Genomic DNA, 21,310 nt, shown 5'->3' on the forward strand with positions numbered 1-21,310 from the left:
TGTGACACGATGCTTTTCCGATACTGACTGAATATTAACTTTTACACAAGTAATTACATTCCCCTAAACGATTTTATTTCAGTATGGGTTGCGGAGCCAGCGTGGGTAACGAGGAGGACCCACTGAAAGTGGTTGTGTTTGGAGCTCTTGGAATGGTGGGTGGAGCGGTGGCGTCGGCTCTGGTCAAAAGTCCAAGGGTGAAGGTCATCGCTATCACTCGCACCCCAACGAGTGGTCGTGCTAACGAACTAGCTGAGAAAGGTGAGAACATATATCATTGCAATTGATTAACATGTTTCCTGTACCTCGTCAAATATCGCCTGCAAGATTCGAATATTATTCCATAACTTTTCACGTCATTCCCTAGCATCAACAAAATAGAAGCCGTTGCATAATATTTTCGTATATAATAGTGCACTATGTAACCATATCTGGCTTATATTTTCGGACACTCTTTTTGGTAAATATATTTGTGTTGTCATAACAGTTAATCGAATGGCCGTTAAAGAACGCGTATATTTGTAAATTTGATTTGACCAAAAAGATCTATGAAGAGGTCACTAGTGAATCTTGTAGGAGTTGAATTGAGATGCAAGACTTATGTATTTAATAAGTTGTAGGCCTACAACGATACCAAGAAGATCAGTATGTGATATGTGTGTTGTAGGCGCAGTGATAAGTACAGCTGATCTGAATGATCCACGGAGCTTGGAGCGCGTTTTCGAGGGAGCGCATGCTGTCTTCCTGACAACACATTACTGGGAGCACTTCAGCAAAGAGAAGGAAATCACACAGGTGAGAGTTATTTCCCCTTAGGTAAATACCACAGGGAATCAACAATCATATATTTCAAAAATACTTTCAGGAAATACGAGGGTCCTGTATGGTAATGGAGTGGTGCAGTCTACTGCACTGAAAAAATTGATAATGACTTGAATTACAGAGTCTGCATAATTAATGTCATGGAATTTACAAGTCCCTCAGTTTGTATGCTTTCTACGTCCATTTATTAATAATAGATTTGTGCGTACTGAACGCACATGTTTCCGTCTTATAAAACAATGGAGATGTCATTTCCATGACGCTTTCAAGTTCTTAAAATACCAAAATATTTTTTGATGACGTTAGAAGTTAGACTGGATACAATCTCTAGGACTGATCGTAATATTTATAAGATATGAAGTTTTTATAGCAATGTTTCAATTTCCGGGGATTTTATTTGCTGTTTGTTTGCTGAATGACATTCGTGACAATATTACATAATGACATTATATTATAATGAACTAGTGTAATCAACAACAATTTTTCTATCAAAGGGCACCAACGCTATAGACGCTGCTGTCAGCTGCAACATCCGCCATCTTGTTTTGTACGGTTCCGAGGCGCCTGACCCCGAGAAAGTACCCGAATGTGGCCCCTTTGAAGCAAAGGCTGAGTTGGAAGAGTATTTGATGTCCCAAGGTAGGATGTGCCTGTTTTGTTCAGGATTTACCCGTTGTTTGTTGTTTACCGTTGCGCTCAACACTATTCCTGATATATGACGGTGACCTGTAAACAATCCAAGGACAAGACAATCAAGTGATTGATATTGTGAAAACCTTCTCGCACCCCAGCGCAGTGATAACTCAGCATCAGCATACCATCACTACCATAGGCGAATTTGCATATCACATGACCGGACTTTTCGCTTTTTTTTTGGACAAGCGCGGGTATTCCGTAATCAGATTTGACTGTATTAATGCATGTTTCCCGGTGCGCTTTTTGTACTGATGTGCATCATTAAATACATGCTATTACAAAAGGTAAGTATTCCATCCCACATGTCTCAGGGGCGGATACAGCATTTTGAGAAAGGGGTGTGTGTGTGTGTGTGTGTGTGTCTATCTTTATGTACGGACACGTCAAAAGCAAAACAGATGAAAAACATATAAAAGATCTTGAAGCGTCAATGGTACTATGCTGGCCGCATGGTACTCTGTTTAGGAGAGTGTAACCTTCCTCGCCCACGCAGTATGTTGACATTCAATAAACAAGTGCGACTGTCATTCTTCACGAGCCTAGTGGTTAAAGCGTTCGCTCGTCACGCCGAAGACCCGGAATCTATTCCCCACATGGGCACAATGTGTGGAGCCAATTTCTGGTGTCCCCCGCCGTGATACTGCTGGAATATTGCTAACAGCGGCGTGAAACAAAACTCGCTCACTCACTTTACAACTCGTGAAGATCCGGGTGAGAATTTGTCATGCTCATCGTAAGAGGCAACTAACGGGATCGGGTGGTCAAAGCTCGCTGACTTGGCTGACACATATTATCGTATCCCAGTTGTGTATATCGATGCTCATGCTGTTGATCACTGGATCGTCTGGTTCAGACTTGAATATTTACATACCGCCGCCATATACCTTGAATATTACTGAGTGCGGCGTTAAACAACAATCAATCAATCAATCAATCAATCAATTCAATCCAATCATAATATCTTCGGTAGCTGTTTGTATGTGTGCACAACGCGTGAAACTTGAGTTCCTAAACATATAGAAATATTGGTTTGGGAGCATACCTGGAACTATTTTGCTCTCTTTACAGATATACCATACACGTTGTTGAGGATGCCATTCTTCTATGAGAACCTGTTGACAATATTTAAGCCGCACAGATTAAAAGAGGGCAAATATGCAATAGGTGAGTTGGAAGCTAATCAACGCTGCTCGAGGTCGAAGCCAACACAAGTGAACACAAGTCAATAGTCAGCTACACCGGAATACATGTATATTGTGTCCAGAAGTGACAGCAATGTACGTGCACTGCAGAGACATATTATCTGTAGCAATGTGAATAAACATATATTTTACGATAGCTTCAATCACTTTGTACTTACCATTTTAGGTTTGATAGTCTATTTTTCGGCTTCCTGTCGAATACTTGTAATTTAATGTTATACACGATAAGTGCTACAGGCACCCATATGGATTTTATAATTTGACTTTTATTACGAGGTAAGTACTGCTTTCAACCAATATGGCTTTTATACAATTACATTTATTATGAGATAACTACTGCCTTCTACCCATATGGATTTTATGATTACTGTTATTACGAATTAGTCCTGCCGCCTACCCTCGTGGATTTTATAAACTGACTTTTATTGAGATAAGTGCTGCCTTCTACGAATATGGCTGCCGCCTACCCTCGTGGATTTTATAAACTGATCTTTATTATGAGATAAGTGCTGCCTTCTACCAATATGACTGCCGCCTATCCACGTGGATTTTATAAACTGACTTTTATTATGAGATAAGTGCTGCCTTCTACCAATAAGGCTTTTCTAACATGACGTTTGTGGTATGTGGTGATGTTCGCCAGCTGAGGAAAATGCCCTCCGTGGAAAATTTGTAAGTGAACGATATATTGCCTCAGTGCACATCTCCATGTCCTGATTAAATCACCTATCAGTATCAGATTGCTTAGGAAATACCTAGTTTCAGCAATATTCCAGTAATATCATAGTAGGTGAAAGCTACTGTATACCTCGAACGTCTTAAGCGTGCCTAGCCAACGCTTGAACCACTTGGCTAACTCGACCTTCCCTTTCTCTTACAGCCTTGCCACTAGAGGGCGACTCAATTGACTGCATGAGCGTGAGTGATATGGGGCGATGTGTCTTGAACATATTCCTGAAGCCGAAACCATATCTTGGTCAAACGGTCAACCTGGCTATAGACAGGATCACGGCCAAGCAGATGGCGGACATGCTGACCAAGCACATGCATCATATCGTCTTCGTTTCTCCACTGGTACGCTGTTTCTTTTCTTCGTTGTTTTACGCCGCCAGTGGTTGATATTATGACACCCACACTGTCGGTGCGAGACACGAAATCCACGAAGTCATCGAGCCAGCCTACCTTATCCAACCTAGTGACAACGAAAATAATCAGACTGTCTGTAGAGCCCTCATTTTCTCCTTTAGGGTGAAAACGGTTTGTTTGTATTTTTCAATGAATAGGAAAAGCAACTTGCTAAATGTGTCAACGGGTCCTGACTCCCGATCACCAAAACGGTCGTAAGCCTATGATAAACTATAGAGTTACGACAGGGTCGTAATGCTACGAACACTTTGAGGATCGGGACCTTGATGAATAAAATAACGAGCCAATTTGAAATCGAATGGGCCTGGCTCTCTAATGAAATACTAACCATTTAACAACAGTATGTGTGGTAAGAAACACTCAAACCGAAACATGAGTCTCATTAACCTATTAAGACAATGACCTCCTTTTTTCAGCCGATCCGAATTTACACGTGTGAAAGTGAAAATAGACATCAGAAACAACTATGGTTAAACTGAATTCCAATTCCTTGTTTCACAAGAAATGGTATTTACAAATGAATTTTAATTTTAAACTTTAATAATTTCATATTTCTACATTTTATGGCGAGGTGTAGGTGGCATGACTTTAGCTAAGACGTCACAGACTGCCCCAGTTTGATGAGGTCGTAAAATGATTCACAATGCATCTGGCTCACTGGTTACACCTGTTATGTGTTTTTTGTGCTTATTCAGTGAAGTTCTTTAACGCTTAATGTGATTGATATAATATCAAGTCCGTACCAGACCGCCAAACCTTTCTAGCGGCAGAGCCTCGTTTTGAGATTTCCAGGTTTCTGTTTGTCAGTGCTCGCTGTACGACAGAGCACGCTGCACGGCATGTTTGCAAGGATTATAAGGAGCGTAGTGTTGCAATATACAAGTGCTTAGATGTATCAAATAATACTGATTAATATTTATGTATCCAGTGCAATGAATTGGTCTCAAAATTCTGGACTGGTTATTGTACTAAGTTGCGCAATAGGACGGAATCCAGTCAACAGGAAACGAGACTGTCGTGTAATCAATGTTTTAACTTGTTTGAATTGTCACGCGCTTCACATTTGCTCTATCAGGAATTCATTCAAAGAATAATAACCTAATGTAATTAACCTAATCATTGATGTTCAAATTAATAAATAACCCCAAGATCGTTTAGTAAATCCAAAAGACTTCAAATTCACAAGGAGGTTTGTTGTCTGAATCCACCCAGTATACATCTTCATAGATTTCATTAATCCTTCTATCCTTCATCCATATCGGCACCCGCACTTTTACTGGTTGTTTAAAACCTTTTTTCGCATACCACTTACTGACTCTATGGCTTTATGGCCGTCATCATTCCATGTCTATGCAAGCTGCGGGTAGTAACATACTCCAGTTATTTGACTTTGAAACCACCGGGACGTATTTATTTATTTAAACGTTTTGTTGTAAAAATGCGATCATGGCGTATGGTGCCTGCCTTTTTCAATCACTCATTTTAAACTATTCATGTCTGAGGAGTGTCTTTTATTGGCGTCTGAGAGAAATGAACTTTTGTTTTGTTTTAGATTGGCATTGAAGACTATGCGAATTTCAAATTCAGTGGAGCCAAGGATCTCGCAGCTATGTTCCAGCACTATAGAACCGTGGAGGCTGTTGGAGACATTCGTGCGACGAAGAAACTGTGCGGTACGTCTGTAACATTCGACAGGTGGGTGATTGAAAACACAGATAAGATCATGCTGGCGATGAAGGAAGACGAGGAGTTGTGATGTCCATTGAAGCACGAGCTTCATCAGGTAGTCTGCAGGATGGTATTGCTTCGTGAGGACGTGAATTTTTTTTCGCGTCTTTGTCGGGAGGATGTGTTCAAAGGGACGTGAATGGAGTGCATGGCTCATTGGAAGTGTCCATCACAACGTGCCTCAAGGAAAGTGTATGGAACAGTTACTTTCAGGAAAGTGTTTATCTGGCACTTTGAAGCTTCTGGAACATGTTCAATGGTGATGTTTATCGGAAGTGTCCATTACAACGTGTACCAAGAAATGTGTATCAAACAGTTGCTTCAAGGAATGTGTATCAAACAGTTGCTTCAAGGAATGTGTATCAAACAGTTGCTTCAAGGAATGAGTATCAAACAGTTGCTTCAAGGAATGTGTATCAAACAGTTGCTTCAAGGAATGTGTATCAAACAGTTGCTTCAAGGAATGTGTATCAAACTGTTGCTTCAAGGAATGAGTATCAAACAGTTGCTTCAAGGAATGTGTATCAAACAGTTGCTTCAAGGAATGTGTTTATCTCGTAGTTTGAAGCTTCTGGAACATGTTTGATGGTGATGTTTATCGAAAGCTTGCTTCACTGTGGAGCTGCTGGAATGTGATTCAAGAACGTTTTGGGAGCACTTACGTAACCTTGACGGAACAGGTGTTTTAAAAGTTGCTTCGAACGCGTGCTTCCACGTGACAGGAACACATGACTCAAGTGAAATGTTCGGAACTTTTGGGAAGAAGAGTTGATCACACTCTTCACTGGAAATTGTTTGAACGTTGTTCTGGCATGCTTCGAGTGATGAAATTACCTAGATAATAGTTTTACAGAAGACAGCTCGATTCTCGAACAAGTGACCTAATCACGTGACCTACGTAAGGGGCAAGGACAACCCACGTTGTGTTTAGGCCTTCTGCAAGTTGGCTGTAATCGCACAAGCTATTTACAGGGTAACAGTCGTTAATGTGATTGAGTTGACATCAAAGGTGCAACGCAATGGACATGTGACTGCCCACTTTGAAACCCTACCATTTGCAAAAGGGGTAGTTACAAAAGTGAAAACATCGTTTTTGTGTTGAGTAGGGTCTATATTATAATAAATACATATATTTACAAATATCCTTTTTGTCTAACCGAAACAAATATATAACGCACAATACAGTGGACTACATGGGGATATTTTTACTCAAATAAACATGCTTTCCACACACATTATCCGTCTTTCCGACTCTTGTGAAAAAAAACATACAGCTAAGAAAAGGACCTCGGACATGGAATTCCATGTCCGATACCAGTTATCTGAAATAGTTTGTAAGAAACTACATACGAAGTGTATACACGCTGCTTATCAACCATTTTGTTTTTCTCTCAGTTTTAGAATAATTACATACATTATCTATTACCATAGATATTTTAAGAAACTAATTTAAACTTTGTAAAGTGTGTATATGTGCAAACTTGGTCTCGTCGCTATATGGCTATAACGAGTGAGTGAGTTCAGTTTTACGCCGCTTTTAACAATATGCCAGCTATATCACGGCGGGGGACACCAGAAATGGGCTTCACACATTGTACCCATGTGGGGAATCGAACCCGGGTCTTCGGCGTGACGAGCGAACGCTTTAACCATAGGCCCCTTGCTATAACGAAGCCGATGCCACGTGAAACTTCAACTCAACTCAACTGAACCGTCTGTTTGTAATTGTGTCAGTATAGTGTTATCGATGCACTAAACTGATAAAACAGCTTGTGTCATGATCAACTGCATACGCCGACGAGGTAAATTAACTATTGACTTGAGTTCCAAATAAGTTAGTATATGGATTTCATAATGCACGGGCTATTCTTCTGATAAATGTGGATGCACATCATATAGCACAATGAGGTGAGGTGAGGTGAAATTGGGTTTAACGTCGTGCTTGAGAATATTTCGCTCATATGACGACGTAGCACAATGTGACATATGGCGGGGCCAAATCAAACATTGTTTTCACATGCAACTTCTAAATCTCCTGTTTTAATTGAACAAACTGTTTAAACATCGGTTATGTATTAAAGAGAAAGTGACTGATTAATCCGATTCCGCTCCGACAAAGGAATCAACCTATATACAAGTGTCTTAAAGTGTCTTGACAAGCGATAGGTGTGTATAAAAATACTGAATCAAAAATAGTTTGATAGTTAATTAATATTGTAACGGCCAAAGTCACGCCTTTACATTAACAGCTGTGTCAGTGCATTTCTTTAGCGGTATGCAATTAAGCTTTGAGTTTGGAGTAATCTGCCTTGAGCACGGACTTTTCGTTCAAACCTGTAGCACAAACGTACCATGCACTCAAGCGAAGTTAGAAGTATATTTCATTCAGTTTAGCTTGCATTTTGTATGTTTGAACTGGCCATGCTATCGGTGGTTTATGCTATTTTTCATATAATTTTCAATCTTTATTTTTTTTTATTGTTCCCATATCAATTTTAGGCAAACTTATAAATTATGGTTGTGTAATTCCACAAAAATGAGCTTGTTTTCACAGAGAGGGTTTATGGATATAAACTTCATTATTATAAGGAACATAACATTTCCGTGGATATGCTAAGTCTTTCATGAGCTGAAGCAACTAAGCAGAGTGGAGTAATGGAATGTATAGGACTCCTTGTAATAAAGAAGATGACATCATTAAATTCTCTCTAGACCCGTGAAGATCTGGGTTAGAAATGGTCTCGGTAACCCATGCTTGTCGTAAGAGTCGACTAAAGGGATTCGGTGGTCAGACTCGCTGACTTGCTTGACACACGGCATTTGCGTAGATCGATGCTCATGTTATTGATAACTGGATCATTGTCTGGTTCAGACTCGATTATTTACAGACCACCGCCAAACCGCTGGAATATTGCTTTCCTGTGGAACTCTCTCCCTACAAACATTAAATCTACTCCAACTCTCTCAAGTTTTAAATCTCACCTAAAGACATTCTTCTTTCTTGGCTACTGGCTGTCTTGTGTTTGCGCTTAGAGTATCCCAAGTGTTGTGGAATCAAGCGCATTACAAATGACCTATATCATTATGTGACGACCCCCAAGCACAATTATGACAGGTAAAGTGAATGAGTGCGTTTAGTTTTACGCCGCTTTTAGCAATATTCCAGCAATATCACTGCGGGTGACACCAGAAATGGGCTTCACATATTGTACCCATGTGGGGAATCGAACCCGGGTCATTGGCGTGACGAGCGAACGCTTTAACCTTTATCATACCGGCACTAGATCCCATTGTCAGAAACACTTAAAAGTTACAAGAGAATCTCGTAATGGTGTAACTAAGAAAACTCCAAAATGTCATAGTGATATCACGAACGGTTCCGGAGATACAGATATGTTCCCATATGGGAACACTGCATGATCATCGTGAAAAATGATACAAAACTATATGTTTGTAACCCATCTTATATTTCTTGAAATTTTGTGAACACCCACTTTCTTTAACACATAAATCGATGATGCAAGACTGTTCCGAGAAGAGCTAGGTAATGAAATGTTTGTTAAACAATCACATAAATTACGATGATGAGGTGGTATATAACTTGCCGTAGATTGGTATCGATTGCTACTTCCACTAACGCAGCTGAAATGGGTTTTCGTCGCAACATTTCAGCGACCAAAATCATGTGGCAAGTGTTCCTGAATGTTAGCCGACCCTTGCCAACATTGCCCTTGAACCAGGTCATCTGGTTCTAATGGGGTATTTCAATATCCATGTTGATTCTGTGTCTGACTCCTTTGCTAATTCTTTTTCTGTAACAAGCTAACCTTTCAATCTCTTGATTTATCATCAGTCTTCGATACCATAGACCACACGATACTGCTTTCTCGCTTGGAGGAAAGACTCGGTGCTGCAGGAAAGGCTCTTTCTTGCTTGATCGAATCTGTCCGCCAGAACTCAGGTTGTCAAGATGGGCGATGTTACCTCACTTACGATAACGGTTAACGTTGGTGTTCCACAGGGATCAGTTCTGGGGCCTTTGCTTTTCAGCAGATATATCCTTCCAAGAAGTGATATAATCAGGAAACATGGTTAATTGATCTTTCATCTCTATGCTCACGACAATTAGATCTACATATCTATAAAGCCATCTGAAACTGCTACTGGAATAAGTCAAATTGAAGCCTGTATTAGCGAGGTTAGATCCTGGATGACTGTGAATTTCTCAAATTAAATGACAGTAAAACAGAATTTCTACTACTTGGTTCTAAACAGCAGCTTTTGAAAGTGCCTGCAGGTCTGTCACTTAACATTGGCAACAGCAATGTCAGAACGACTCCATCTACAAGAAATCTTGGAATCATATTTCAATCCAGCATGTCCCTTGAAAAACATGTCAAGAACTTAAGCTAAACTTGCTTCTTCCACATGCACAACATCAGTAAAATCCGCCATGTTCTTGATCATGAAACGGACAAACTTCTTATGCAGACTCTCATGACATCACGACTAGATTATTGTTACTCCCTTTTCTTCCATATTCCTTCATCTCTGATCACAAAGTTACAGCGAATACAGAAAAGGGTTGTAACACGCACGCCGCGAACTGAGCATACCTACCCTGAAGGCACTCCACTGGCTGCCCGTGAATTTCAGGATACGCCTTCTTATCCAAAACTTTGTCCATGATGAATCATCATGCCACTATCTCAGAAGCCTTGTCAGCATATACCAACCAACCCGTACTCTCCACTCTGTTGCCTGTCAGTCCCCATCATGAAATCATCAATGGGTGATCGAGCCTTATCTGCCTCAGCTCCCCCTACTGTGGAACGATCTACCTCTTCCTATAACGATTGTCTCTGATAAACCTCATTTTAAGACTCTCATAAATACACACCTCTTCAAAGCAAGCCTTTGACTAGCTATTCTGAATGACTTTTACTTATATCTCCTGTACAAAGCGCCACTGAGCAACATATATTGATGGAATTTAGGTGCTATAGATATATACTACCCATCAAAAGTTTAGATCAACTAAAAGCACTCACTATATATTATATGTGTGTGTGTGTGTGTGTGTGTGTGTGTGTGTGTGTGTGTGTGTGTGTGTGTGTGTGTGTGTGTGTGTGTGTGTGTGTGTGTCTATATGTTACATCGAAGATGAACTTCTCCACAAACCCGGGGGAAGCAACTGCAAAGCTTATGTAGATGAATTGCACGAGGATCTTGCATCAAATTGCTGAAAAGCATGTGCAAATATCGTGCATGTGAACAGCTGCGTTTTGGTGTAAAGTTTTGGTAAGAATTCGCCAATTTTCACTGATATTTTATCAATTAATTAACTCATGACAATAATCTTTTCAACGTTTAGAATTTGTTTTACAATGCATCAGTTCATGTGTTAACAGGAACTTTAAACTGAATGGAATAATTGTAAAATCTAGTTTAGAACAGTTGACTGAAGTAAGTGGCTACATTTACTCTTGTGAGTCTAAACTTTTGATGGGCAGTAATATTTTCAAAATAAAGAATCGAACAGATCATGTGATGTTTGTCTTATCTATTATTACAGTTTATCTGAATATATTGATTTTAACGATGATCCTGCCAATGTTCCCGAATAGAACATTTAACGTCAATTCAAAGTTTTTACCTTATTTCCTGCTACAATGATAACATTTCTTTTGCCATTATATACCTACATTTTTTTGTTATAAGGACATGTGAAAAAAGTTTTAACATAATGCAATTGTATTTGTCAAATTGTTTTATCAATATGGTCCAAAAATATTCTTCTTCTTCTTCACGCATAAAAAAGTTACAAAGACGTTTATTACATGTTCCCATATGGGAAAATTGGCATACCACTAAGCTACCCCACCGCCCTATGCTATATAAATGAAACAGATGCATTATGATCACAACTTCCACGCGTCCATATCCACTGTGATCTTTCCAAACCGGTCTTCCAACATCTTCCGCATTTGATCAATAAACATATTTACAGACTTAATTTGTTTTTTGGAATAGAAGAAATCCAAAGTGAGTCCGATCTTTTTTCTGTGGAATGTTCCAGCAGAGTTGATCATGGCACAGCGGATGTCTCCTGCAATATCCGACTCTCCTAGGAACGCTTTAATCTTCACTAACTCCTGTGTCAGATTCTGTTTCAGTGCGTCATAGAAGATGAGCAGTACATCCCGATGCTTCATCCAGGAGGCAAGTAATTTGTGGTAATGATCAATCTCCTTGAATGCAAATTCATCCCAATCTGAAAGGACAGATGATGAATTTTGTAAAACGGTCATTCATGCATTTCTATGGAATCAGCATTATTATGTTGTGATTTTTTTTCACGAATACACAAATGTGATAATATGATGGTGGTAATTTATTGTTAAACAATGTCGTAATATTTATGACATTGTTTCTGTTAACGCTAATAGCATTGTGTTTCAACAATGCTTATTTGTTAGGCATGTGTTATTATCTAATGTAATCAGTGGTATGGAAATCATCAGATGTAGATACTTTTGGGGGTCGTGTATAATGGGGAATTTTCCAAAACAGCTGTAGACTATTCGAGCTTGATATGGAAGTTTCTAGTAGCTATTTATACTATATATGATGGCAGGCACACACGTCTCTCATCTCCTGTTACAACAGGACTTGTTAACGCCGCAGACAGCAATATTTCACCAACAAGACGGCGGTCTGTAAATTATCGAGTCTGGAACCAGACAATAAAACCTGTTACCAACATCGGCTACTCATCTGGGACACGACGACATTTCAACTAAGTCAGTGAGCCCGACCACCCGATCCCGTTAGTCGCCTCTGATGACAAGCATGGGTTTGCTTAAGACCACTTCCAGTCCGGATCTTTACGGGTTTATATTACATCACGACCACGGTTATATGAAGATAATATTTCCACCCTCGATATTCGTCCGATGTATATTTTAAAGCAGTGTATGTTTAGCGGCTATAACATTTCCGAGTCCCGTGCTGGAATTCGAACCACGGACCTTCTGATCCGAAGTCGGACGCCTTGTCCACATGGCCAAAGAGGTTAACCCCGTCAGCAAACTGACAAGGTAAGGATGTCATCTGTGGGATTTGAAATAAGCCAAAAACCCAGCCAGACATCAGGGCTGGTAACTTCAAAATGTTGCCAGCCAAACATGGATTTAACCAGACCAGGCAATCCAATGAAAATAACTCAGATGTATGGAACATGTTATCTATATTATTACCAGACCATCGGACTGGCTAGCTGTAAATTTGGATCGTCCGTCAGAAATCTAAACCGTTTCGGGCGGTCGGACGGGCCTTTTTTCATAAACTGCTTAAAAGCTAAACCACCGTTGCTGATAGAATCACTGACTTAATTGGTATTACTGCTGCTATTGCAGGTTGTATGGTGGTGTTCTATTTCTCATTGCCACTCTTCTGTGTACTGCCCCTGTAATTACTTTGCAATAATCTGTAGGTATATTGGAAGCCTAGTTAACGTTAATCGTGTAACATTTTGTTACTATTTACAGAGCTGCAGATAACTTTTGTGGTCATTGAGTTATGTACTCGCTTGTGTTCATCTCAATTAGGTATCCTTATCGTTCCTTTCGGTAACCACATAAATTGTACCCACCTCACTCAAACTCATTTGGGTATTTTCCCATTTTCCATTAATTGAAAACATATAATAAAGTTTAAATGTTATTATGATCTGTAATAAGAGAAACTATAAGAGAGACTGCAAGTTGCCAAGTGCATGTGTTGAAATATAACCTCTGAATATACTTCAGTTATTTTATCTATGCACCGGTACGCATGCTAAGATTCGACATTTTTGTGTGTACGCACGTAAGATCAAATTTATTGAGTATTTACAAAACTTCAAGCGACTTGTACGCAACAGACTTAATAAGAATTGAGTTTTAGATATTTGCGTAATTTACGCAGGTACACAGCTTATCTGTACCTCTGTAATAATAATTTAAATGTTTCCACACTGAATTCGTTTGTTTATACATGCCTTGGTTCACTCATTGTTTCACTGTGGACACGAAACACCAATATTTAGTTTTATCGCATTCATCTTACTGACACCTAACCAGGTATCTCAGCTCTGTTGAATAAGATACTGTATAGATAACTATATTTCAGATTCCACGTTCAGAATCCATGTGTAGCCAATTTAAATCCGTTTTAGAAATGAAACATTGAAGCGTAAATATGATTTGGTGTCATCAGTTATCACAGAGTGTTTTCATGTACCAATTCTGATTTTGAATAACCAGGAAAACCAGAATGGAGTTGCACATTGAAAAATAGGCGCCCATGTTATTCAAGTTAACCGCATCTTGTGACATTTGTTCTAACGCACGTCTAATTCAAGGTAGTTTAGCTTTGAAACAGAAAGAACAATGATTCCAGCAACCATAAAAACAAAGTTTTTGATTTAATAACATTGTGTCCTGTTTGGGAAAAACATACTTCCAGTGCAGTACAGCTTCAAAACTGAACTCCTATAATGTCATTCACCTGAGGAAGGAGTAAAGAAATACTCCGAAACGTTGTGTAAAGAAATAATAAATAATAAAGAAGTTGACATCCATAAACCTCTCTTCCTTATGGTCGTTTTAGATATGAAAGGACATTTTGCAAAGGTCCTGATTAGAATACAATTTGTAACAAGTGTGAACTCGGTCATTTTGCACACGTGTAAAACCAAGGAATCAAGAATTCAGCTTCGATTTTTCCAAAGCTATGGACAGAATTAACTACGCATATGAAAACCCCTTGCGATTAATCCTATATCTGACTCGGAGTTATAGAAGTTTGTGTGGTGTTCCAATATACATAATGACAATGAACATGACAATGAACATAATGACAATGAACATGATGACAATGAGCATGATGACAATGAACATGATGACAATGAACGTAATGACAATGAACATGATGACAATGAACATGATGACAATGAACGTAATGACAATGAACATAATGACAATGAACATGATGACAATGAACATAATGACAATGAACGTAATGACAATGAACATATGACAATGAACATGATGACAATGAACATGATGACACTGAACATAATGACAATGAACGTAATGACAATGAAAATAATGATGAACTGCCCGTAATATGACAATAGTTATATGATAATAGTGAAAACATGAACAAGATTTTGTTGTTAGGAACCTATGCCAACTTTGTCAACCTGGTACAGCTGTAATACTGCTGAATGCAGTTAAACAAACACGTCGACTATGCTTTTAGCGAGGATTTTTAATTGATGTTGCATTGGTTTAGTCGTTTCTATTTTCAGCTATGACAGATGGTAATACCCAGTCATTAGAAACAGAAGCATCTGTCATTCAACCTCTGGTGAAGATTTTGACATACTTGTAAGGAATAATGAAGATAATGTTTTCAGGCTTGAGAAAACTTAAGGTCTTTGAACTGAGCTTCATATCGATTAAGATGTCAAACATGTTTTGCTTTTGTGTTTGACGTCCCTCTCAAACACATTTTTTTCCATTTCTGTGACGGAGTATTTAATACTCCGGAATACAGCAGATAATTCTGTAAGATGACATTCAGTCAAAAAACACAAGCACCGTGCCCAACTAGGTGTTAATTTCCAAGTTAAAACTAAAAGATTGCCTGGACATCAGTTTGTGAAAGGCTAATACACGACGAAGCAATAAGTTATTTTTAACAGTTGTATTCTAAAATTAACTAGGTTACCAAATCAATACACATCACTACAAAGGTTTTACAGTGACGGTACAAACTAGAATGGCAGTAGAACTTCAAAGGCAGTGGTGATATTCACGTCACTGTAACAATGGTCAAACGTAGAAAAACATACTTAGGCTAAGTATCTAGGGTAAGAATGATCCCACACAACTATTGATCATCTTGTAATTTGAGATGTAAAGTTGAGTTAGAGGTAAGGGTTAGCTCCCCTCTTATGCTTAATAAAAAGATTCCAGAGGATTCTCCAGCTCCCTTGGTAAGGATACACCGGAAAGGTTCATGGGGTTTTAGTACACTGTAGAACCAATACTCTGTCTAAAATATAGCATAAGTCTAAATATAGCATAAGTCTAAATATAGCATAAGTCTAAATATAGCATTGACTATCCGCATGCACGATTTAGTACATTGTTGCAGAATGAATACCCATGAAAGTCCGGGTTAGAATTGATCTTCAGTAACCCATGCTTGTCGTAATTGGCGACTAACAGGATCGGGTGGTCAGGCTCGCTGACTTGGTTGACACATGTCATCGGTTCCCAATTGCGTAGATCGATGCTAATGCTGTTGATCACTGGATTGTCTGGTCCAGTCTCGATTATTTACGCACCGCCGCCTTATAGCTGGAATATTGCTGAGTGCGGCGTTAAACAACAACCAAACCAAACTCATTTGTATGGATCGATGTTGAGGTCATCACGGGAATATCGGCAACCTACAAACCGCAGGTATATACCTAGGATATTCAACATTTAATTACTCGACGCATTTATGACCATGCCGGTTATATTTGGAACCATTTTGAAAATAACCCAATGACTATACAGAGGAACCATGAGCAAATATGATTGTTTTATTCTGGAAATGGTCGGCGTAAAACTAAACTCCTTCACTCACACAATGAATAACGCTGCCACGTAATACCTCTTCTTGAAGACAAGGTGTTTGTAAATTACCTGGAATACCAACGTTTTGTCGTGCATATCACTGAACTACAGCAAAAGACCAAGATCAACCTGTTATTAATAACAAATAGTCGTAAGTACTTACCTTTCCCATATTTGTCGACAGTGAGCTCTCCTGTGTGGTTTGACTTTATAAGTTTGAATAGGGACAGGAATGCTTCATACGGGTTTCTTATGAGAAGAATAGCTCTGGTATAACGTTTGCCTTCATAATACTCGTGTGTCTTCACTGCCACTACAGAACCGTTGGACAGACTCTCACCAGGGAAACCGTTGAGTCGCAATGCCTCGTCAATATACACCGATCCTGTAGCAATCCCTAAAATATAGCGAACTGTATTTGTAACGACATTATCGTTGAGAGAGTTTGTCATAAATGGTTAATTTGTTGTTTAACGCCGCACTCAGTAATATTTAAGCTATATGGCGGCGGTCTGTAAATAATCCAGCCTGGACCAGACAATCCGGTGATCAACAACATGAGCAACATCACAACTGCGATACGATGACATGTGTCAACCAAGTCAGCGAACCTGACCACCCGATCTCGTTAGTCGCCTCTTACGACAAGCATGGTGATGAGCATCTTGAGTCCTGAATGGAAATAAATCCACAAGAACCGATGATAAAATGACGAGACCATATCAGAGAAACTGTATATTTATATTTTGAAATGAGTTTTGACAGTAACATAAATATGGAGGGTATTTTTAAGTTTATACTTTGATGCGTCAATTTCAAGCATCAGATGGTAGGATCATATTACTTATTAATTGGAGAAAGGTGCGGTGATAAAAACTACACTCACATAGTGAGTGACCTTTTCGCCGCTTTTAGCAATATTCCAGCACTATCACTGTGGTGGACAACAGAAAAAAGCTTAGTCCCCATATAGGCCGAGGGAATCGAACCCCCGTCTTCGGTGTGACGAGCGAACGCTTAAACAACTAGGCTACCCCACCGCCCCACTTCACTAAGTAATATGACGACATATTCCTTCACAATTACGACCAACTACACTACTATGTCCGTGGCATAATAATGCCATAAAATACATTTAGAGAACATTCTGGAGTTTTGTTTTACGTCGCTTTTAGCAATATTGCAGCAATATGACGGCGGGGGACACCAGAAATGGGCTTCACACATTGTGCCCATGTGGGGATTCGAACCCGGGTCTTTAGCGTGACGAACGAAAGCTTTAACCACTAGGCTACCCCACCGCCCCGAACATTCTGGATATTGCGGATATCTGATATTTACAAACCTAGCTGCTGACGGGAAGAACACGAAGGTAAGAAAACAAGTTTAAGTTCGCTTCACTTATAAACTGATTTTCATTTTTGAGTAGACGTTGGTTTGGGGTACGGACAGGGTTAATATCTGATCGGCATTTTTCCACATAGCCACAGGTAATGTTCGTTCACTTCCATCTTGACGCCATCAATTTCACCAAGTACCACCACTACCTCCTAAAATAAAGTCCTGAACCCCAACATAACAGGCCAGCAGAAAATCATTTCACCTCCATTGACATGACTTTTAGTTTGGGAAAGACATTTCCGTTCCCCTTCAAGTGAAAATCCGAAAGTTCTGTGCCTCTGTCTCTCATAATACGAATGCTATCCGTTTACCTGTTTGCCATCGATCACTTATTGTGAAACTACTGTTCCGAACTGTGCTTAGGAAAGGTAATACACTTCAGATGTAATGACATCAAGTTCCGTTTGGGAAACCTATGTCAATTGCAATGCAATTTCAAAAGCATGCTCTAGCTACATAAGTTCCTTCACTCTTAGGAAACATGTCTAATGAAGCCTGAACATACCTTAACTCCCTACTAAGTCTCGCATCTTAACCCTCCGTCAAGTCAAGCACTTTAACCCTCCATTAAGTCACCCACCGTAACCCTCCATTAAGTCACGCACTTTAACCCTCTATTAAGTCACGCACTTTAACTCTCTATTACCTCACGCACCTTAACCCTCCATTAAGTTATGTATCCTAACCCTCTATTAAGTCATGCACTTAACCCTCCATTAAGTCACGCACTCTAACCCTCCATTAAGTCACGTACCTTAACCCTTCATTAAGTCACGCACCTTAACCCACCATAAAGTCACACACTTTAACCCTCCATTAAGTCACGTACCGTAATCCCCCATTAAGTCACGCATCTTAACCCTCTATTAAGTCACGCACTTTTACCCTCCATTAAGTCACGTACCTTAACCCTTCATTAAGTCACGCACCTTAACCCTCTATTAAGTCACGCACTTTAACCCTCCATTTAGTCACGTACCTTAACCCTCCATTAAGTCACGTACCTTAACCCTCCATTAAGTCACGTACTTTAACCCTCCATTAAGTCATGTATCCTAACCCTCTATTAAGTCACGCACCTTAGCCCTCCATTCACAGCAAATACTTGCTTGATTTATTTTAGCTGACAAACTTTGCAAGCTCATACGAACACGGGCGATATCACAGTACAAGTAGTGGGGCGATGTTAGGTAAATTGAGGATTAACGTTGAGGTTAAGACTATTGCACATGTCTAGTGACGTGCATCCGCGTGCACCTCATATGTATGCGGCTGCTTCTGCTAGTCACAATGTACTCGGTTATACAGAGCATGCCCAACGCTATACCACAGTTTTAACAAGAATGACCCGTACGACCAAAATAATGACTCCGTGTAGGAGAGTCCTTGTTGTAGCGTTTAATGATGAGCACCAGGCAGTGTAACAAGTGGCACCTGTATGGCGTTTAGTGCGACGTGGCAGCTAGATCAGGACATTGCTAACGGAAGGAAAAGCTTGGCAGCTCCACGAACAAACGACCTTATCTAATCTATGCATCGTGTTTCTTGCTTACAGGGGCCCAATGTACTGCTTCTCCCGGGGGTGTATAATGCTGTTAAGATGGCCCTGGGTTAGATCCAAGTTTCCAAGACCTTCCGATGTTCAACCCTAAGAATGATACCATTGCACTCCTTCAGTTATCAAAAGCCACTTGAAATGTAACGTTACATCGGCATGGTTTCAGCCGCATAGCGACTATCAAGAGCATATTGATAATTTTTCATTCCTTCCTGTGACTACAGACATTCAGTAACCATTCCATCTTAATCATATATATATATATATATATATACATACATACATTCACAACAAACGTAACTTAAGGGGAGGTAAGTAATTATCCTGATCCACACTGGTGTTACGTAAAATTAACATTGGAAACATGTCACATGCTTCTATGAAAAGACCGCTATGAGCTGTGGCACTTTTAAGTTATTTGAATCCCTTGACGGTTTAATATGCTGCTTGAAAAGAGAACATTGTGACAATTGCGCCCGGTGGTTAAATCTAGCAACCTTGCATTACATAAACATAAGTGTTACCTGTCAGTTGTTGGATGAGGTGCCTCGTCCACGTATTGCCCGAGCCAGGGTAACTAACCAGCGCAATATTAGGTAAGACTTTGGAAGATAGTCTTACACTTGGACAGTTTGGCGCTGAACCGTTCCGACTGAAGGCAAGAGATCGGACTGAAGACGGAATTGATTTTGGTAGACCTTCCGTTGCAGTCAACAAAAAGTCCACAGCAAATATTGTCATTAATGCAAGTAATACAAACTTGAAATTCCTTTTCAAAGATGTCTTCCTGAACATATTGCCATTGATTAGGAGAGTCCTGAAAAGAAAATATCCAGGAATTTGTAATCCTTCGGCGGAAAGAAAGAAATTTGAAAAGTTGACCGAGAAGAGACTTTCACGAAAGTATTAACCAAGCGAACCTAAACAGAACTCGCAACCATCAGACTCTGTTCCGTCCTTCTGTATGCCGCTTATCAGTGATTTAGACTTGATAATATATCTTGCCAATGCAAGCTGTTGCGATGTCAATCGATCCATGGACTCATTGTCAGCTATGTTGAACCAACACAAAGGGAAAACCAGGATATAGAAAGGTAAAAAACTTTTTAAAATCTAGCAACAGTTATCTTCACAATGGCACTCTTATCTTTGAACAAGTCCTTATTGTGAATGTTGTATCAGTACTATCACCCTCAAACAATTTTTTACTGATGAAAAACAAACCAATCTTGAGCCAACTATTGTGAAGGTCTACTGAAAAAGCAATAGATCAGTGATGCTGAAGTTCTACAAATCTGTTTCCACCTGTGGTAACTGCTCAAATTGTTTGGTTTTTAAATCCGATTTTATAGCTGCTCAGTGTAAAGTCTATTGATCATTACTCTTGACATATTTTGTTGAAATTGTAATGCAATTGGAATACGTGTAGCTTGTATTGGGGATCAGCATTAGTTGGTTGGCCGCTCTCAGAAATATTCCAGCTATATGGCAGCGGTTTGTAAATAATTGAATATGGACCAGACAATCCAGTGAACATCGATCTACGCAATTGGGAACCGATGACATGTGTCAACCAAGTCAGCGGGTCTGACCACCCGATCCTGTTGGTCGCCTCTTACGAGAACCATGGCTCAGCATTATATATTGTAGTCACATTCCACGTTTTAAAAGCATATTTCGACCATACCTCGGCTAAATTTGACAAATATGTAAAGACATTTGGTATAATGTGTTTCTTTTATTTTGGTATGTAACAGTACGGCACAGATATTTTCCAAAAATGGAGAGAAAAGATATAATCAAGGTTGTACTATTGATATTATTCTGAAGCAGTTGAAAATTGATACGTTTACTGCTTTCTGACAATAGCATTGGAATGTTAGCATCGTTTAAAATATTGTATTATCAAATGACTACAGACAACACAAGCAAGACTATTGCTAAATGTAATGACCGCGAAGGACACAGACTGAAATTGCCCTTGTGGGTTTTGTTTTTATAGTGTTAATATCGACAATTATTAATGTTGTGTGTACAATCGATGGTTCATCTCCTGTTTGTGGCAGATATAATGACAGAGT

The 21,310-nt window shown here is 39.5% G+C and overlaps 2 protein-coding genes across 5 annotated transcripts in view; one reads left to right on the forward strand and one right to left on the reverse strand.

Moving 5' to 3' along the window:
- Positions 1-6,829, forward strand: part of LOC124272191 (nmrA-like family domain-containing protein 1) — a 29,815-nt gene extending 22,986 nt beyond the window's left edge. For all 4 annotated transcript variants that reach the window (XM_046707336.1, XM_046707335.1, XM_046707334.1 and 1 more), the window contains 6 exons: positions 83-261; positions 668-795; positions 1,317-1,461; positions 2,587-2,682; positions 3,601-3,794; positions 5,419-6,829. In XM_046707336.1, coding sequence (XP_046563292.1) covers positions 83-261; positions 668-795; positions 1,317-1,461; positions 2,587-2,682; positions 3,601-3,794; positions 5,419-5,622 — 946 coding nt within the window. In that variant the 3' untranslated portion in view covers positions 5,623-6,829. The remainder of the gene's footprint in view (positions 1-82; positions 262-667; positions 796-1,316; positions 1,462-2,586; positions 2,683-3,600; positions 3,795-5,418) is intronic.
- A 4,551-nt stretch (positions 6,830-11,380) lies between these two features.
- On the reverse strand, positions 11,381-20,183 carry LOC124272144 (WSCD family member AGAP003962-like). Its single transcript, XM_046707288.1, has 3 exons — positions 19,754-20,183; positions 16,434-16,667; positions 11,381-11,868 (listed from the first exon to the last, which is right to left on the reverse strand). The coding sequence occupies exons 1-3, from the start codon at positions 20,022-20,024 to the stop codon at positions 11,516-11,518; spliced, it is 858 nt and encodes a 285-aa protein (XP_046563244.1). The 5' UTR covers positions 20,025-20,183; the 3' UTR covers positions 11,381-11,515.
- Positions 20,184-21,310: the final 1,127 nt, after the last annotated feature.

This window comes from Haliotis rubra, unplaced genomic scaffold, assembly GCF_003918875.1.
Source record: "Haliotis rubra isolate DU_JTF1 unplaced genomic scaffold, ASM391887v1 Scf167, whole genome shotgun sequence".
Taxonomy (NCBI): Eukaryota; Metazoa; Mollusca; class Gastropoda; order Lepetellida; family Haliotidae; genus Haliotis; species Haliotis rubra.